General features: G+C 66.8%; 1 protein-coding gene across 1 annotated transcript; it reads right to left on the reverse strand.

The window, feature by feature from the left end:
* Positions 1-110: 110 nt before the first annotated feature.
* On the reverse strand, positions 111-2,257 carry ENH_00054870 (hypothetical protein; the record flags this gene model as incomplete). Its single annotated transcript, XM_013583780.1, has 5 exons — positions 111-1,191; positions 1,305-1,361; positions 1,585-1,734; positions 1,972-2,043; positions 2,213-2,257. Coding segments are annotated over 5 exons (1,405 nt in total), but the record flags the coding sequence as incomplete, so codon positions are not given.
* Between the last annotated feature and the right edge of the window lie 243 nt (positions 2,258-2,500).

Here is a 2,500-nt window from a genome sequence, read left to right on the forward strand (position 1 = left end):
AGGGGCCGCCGGGAGGGGGGGCCCCCCGGGGGGGGGGGGGCCCCCAGTGGAGGGGGGGCCCCCCAGGCGCTGGGGACCACTGGCGCGAGACCTAGGTGACCACTGGTCACCTGGGGCAGCCCCAGCCCCACAAGCAGCCACGGGGGGCCCCTGAGGGGCCCCCAAGGGGGGCCCCTGGGGGCCCCCTGGGGGCTGCGAGGTGCCTTGGGGCGGGCTTGAAGCTGCAGCGCTCTCCTGCTGCTGCTGCTGCTGCTGCTGCTGCTGCTGCTGCTGCTGCTGCTGCTGCTGCTGGTGCTGCTGCTGCTGCTGCTGCTGGCTGCTGCTGACCAGCTGGGGGGGCCTTCTGCGTGCTGCTGCTGCAGTGGCTCTGAGGACTTGGGGGTTGCTGAGGCCAAACCGCCGCAGCAGCCGCCGCCGCAGACTCGGCAGCAGCAGCTGCTGCTGCTCCAAAGAAGGCAGCACTGAAGTGTCCCTCAAGGGTTCAAAACCCACCTCAGGGGCCCCCCGGGGGGCCCCCCGGGGGCCTCCAGGGGGCCCCTTCCCAGAAGGGGCCCCACAAGGGTCTCCAGGGGGCTCTCCCGGAGAAGCCCCCGCTGAACCCTCGGAGGGGCCCCCGTGGGGGCCCCCAAGGGCCCCGCCAGGGGAGGATCCGGGGGGCCCTTCTGGGGGCCCCCGGGGCCCCCGGGGCCCCCTAGGCAGCTCTTCTCTGCTGCAGTTGGGACTTGGGGGGCCCCCTGGCGTTTGCTGCTGGGGGCCCCACTGGCCCGCACAGGGCAGCGGCTCCAGGCCAACAGGGGGGCCCCCCTGGCTCTCCCTGGGACCCTCTGGGGGCCCCCCGGGGGGCCCCTCTGGGGGCCCCTCTGGGGGCCCCTCTGGGGGCCCTACTTGGGGGCCCCGGGGGGGCCCCCGTGAGGCTAATGGGCTTGAGGGGGGCCCCAGAGGAGAGGCTGATGCTGCCCTCTTTGACCCTTTCGGGGGCCCCCCTGGAGGGGCCCCCGCTGCGGAGGGGGCCCCCGGGGGGCCCCCCGAGGGGCCCCCCGGGGGGCCCCCCGAACCCTCGCCGTCTGAGGGGGGCCCCTCGTTTACTAGGGAAAGAATAATTGCTGCTGCATGCAAAGTCAAGTCCATATAAACTTCATCTATGGAGGCCTTCTCTACGGAGTGGCAGTGGTCGAGCAGCAGAGAAAACACCTGAACGCCAAACCCTAAACCCTAAACCCTAAACCCTAAACCCTAAACCCTAGGCCCTCGCTGGAAGACAACGCCGCGCGCCAAACCCTAAACCCTAAACCCTAAACCCTCACCTCCGCAGAGGCGTCCCGGTAACGCTGCAGAGTCACTTTCTCCGCCCTCCAGTTAGGCTGCGCGGCAGCGCCCCACACAAACCCTAAACCCTAAACCCTAAACCCTAAACCCTAAACCCTAGTGCGAGGCCGCGAGCCCTGGCTCCCAAACCCTAAACCCTCGCCGCGCGCGGCGAACAGCCTCCGCGGCGGGCAGCCGGCCGCGGGGCCGCACCCTTCGCCCGAACGGCCAAACCCTAAACCCTAAACCCTAAACCCTAAACCCTAAACCCTAGCGCACCTCGCGCCCGCCGGCCCCCCCAGCAGCAGCTAGGGTTTGCACATGCACTAACTTTATTTGGGGGCAAAGGGCCTTCACAGCTTCGACTCTTTGGCCCCTTTTGACGCCGCAAGCCCTCGCGGGGTAGTTCACAGCTATGACGTTGTCCCACTGCAGCAGCAGCAGCAGCAGCAGCAGCAGCAGCAGCAGCAGCAGCAGCAGCAGCAGCAGCAGCAGCAGCAGCGGCTGGGCGTGGAGGCCAGAGGCGGGCCAGCAGGCTAAGACGGCTGCAGCGCCAGGGCCAGACAGAGGGGAGTGCAGCGAGCAAGCAGGGCTAGGGTTTAGGGTTTAGGGTTTAGCGTTTAGGGTTTAGGGTTTAGGGTTTAGGGTTTAGGGTTTAGGGCCCACCTGCTGCACGGCTAAGGGCTGGTCTCGCGGAATGCCCAGGCGGCGGTGCTCCACCTGGCAGTAGAAGCAGTCCTGAACGCAGCAGCAGCAGCAGCAGCAGCAGCAGCAGCAGCAGCAGCAGTCAGCTAGCTGGCTAGCTAGCCAGCTAGCCAGCTAGCTAGCCAGCTAGCTAGCCAGCTAGCCAGCGGCTAGCTAGCTAGCCAAGCAGCTAGCTGAGGGGCTTCAGGGAAAGAAGACCCACGAGGTCTAGGTGGCAGATGACGGGCACGCAGTTCCTGCGCGCCATGCCGGGCGTCTAGGGTTTAGGGTTTAGGGTTTAGGGTTTAGGGTTTAGGGTTTGGGGGCTGCGGGTTAGGGTTTGAGAGGGAAGGCCCGCCGCTCCAAAGGCTGCGGGAATTCATGAGTCGCTGCGCTACGGGGCCCCGAAACCCTCGCGGTCTGGGGCCGAGGGCTAGGGTTTAGGGTTTAGGGTTTAGGGTTTAGGGTTTAGGGTTTGAAATGCAGAGTTTCAAATAAATTGGAGTTCTTC

Source organism: Eimeria necatrix, genomic scaffold (genome assembly GCF_000499385.1).
Source record: "Eimeria necatrix Houghton genomic scaffold, Enh_scaff44, whole genome shotgun sequence".
Taxonomy (NCBI): domain Eukaryota; phylum Apicomplexa; class Conoidasida; order Eucoccidiorida; family Eimeriidae; genus Eimeria; species Eimeria necatrix.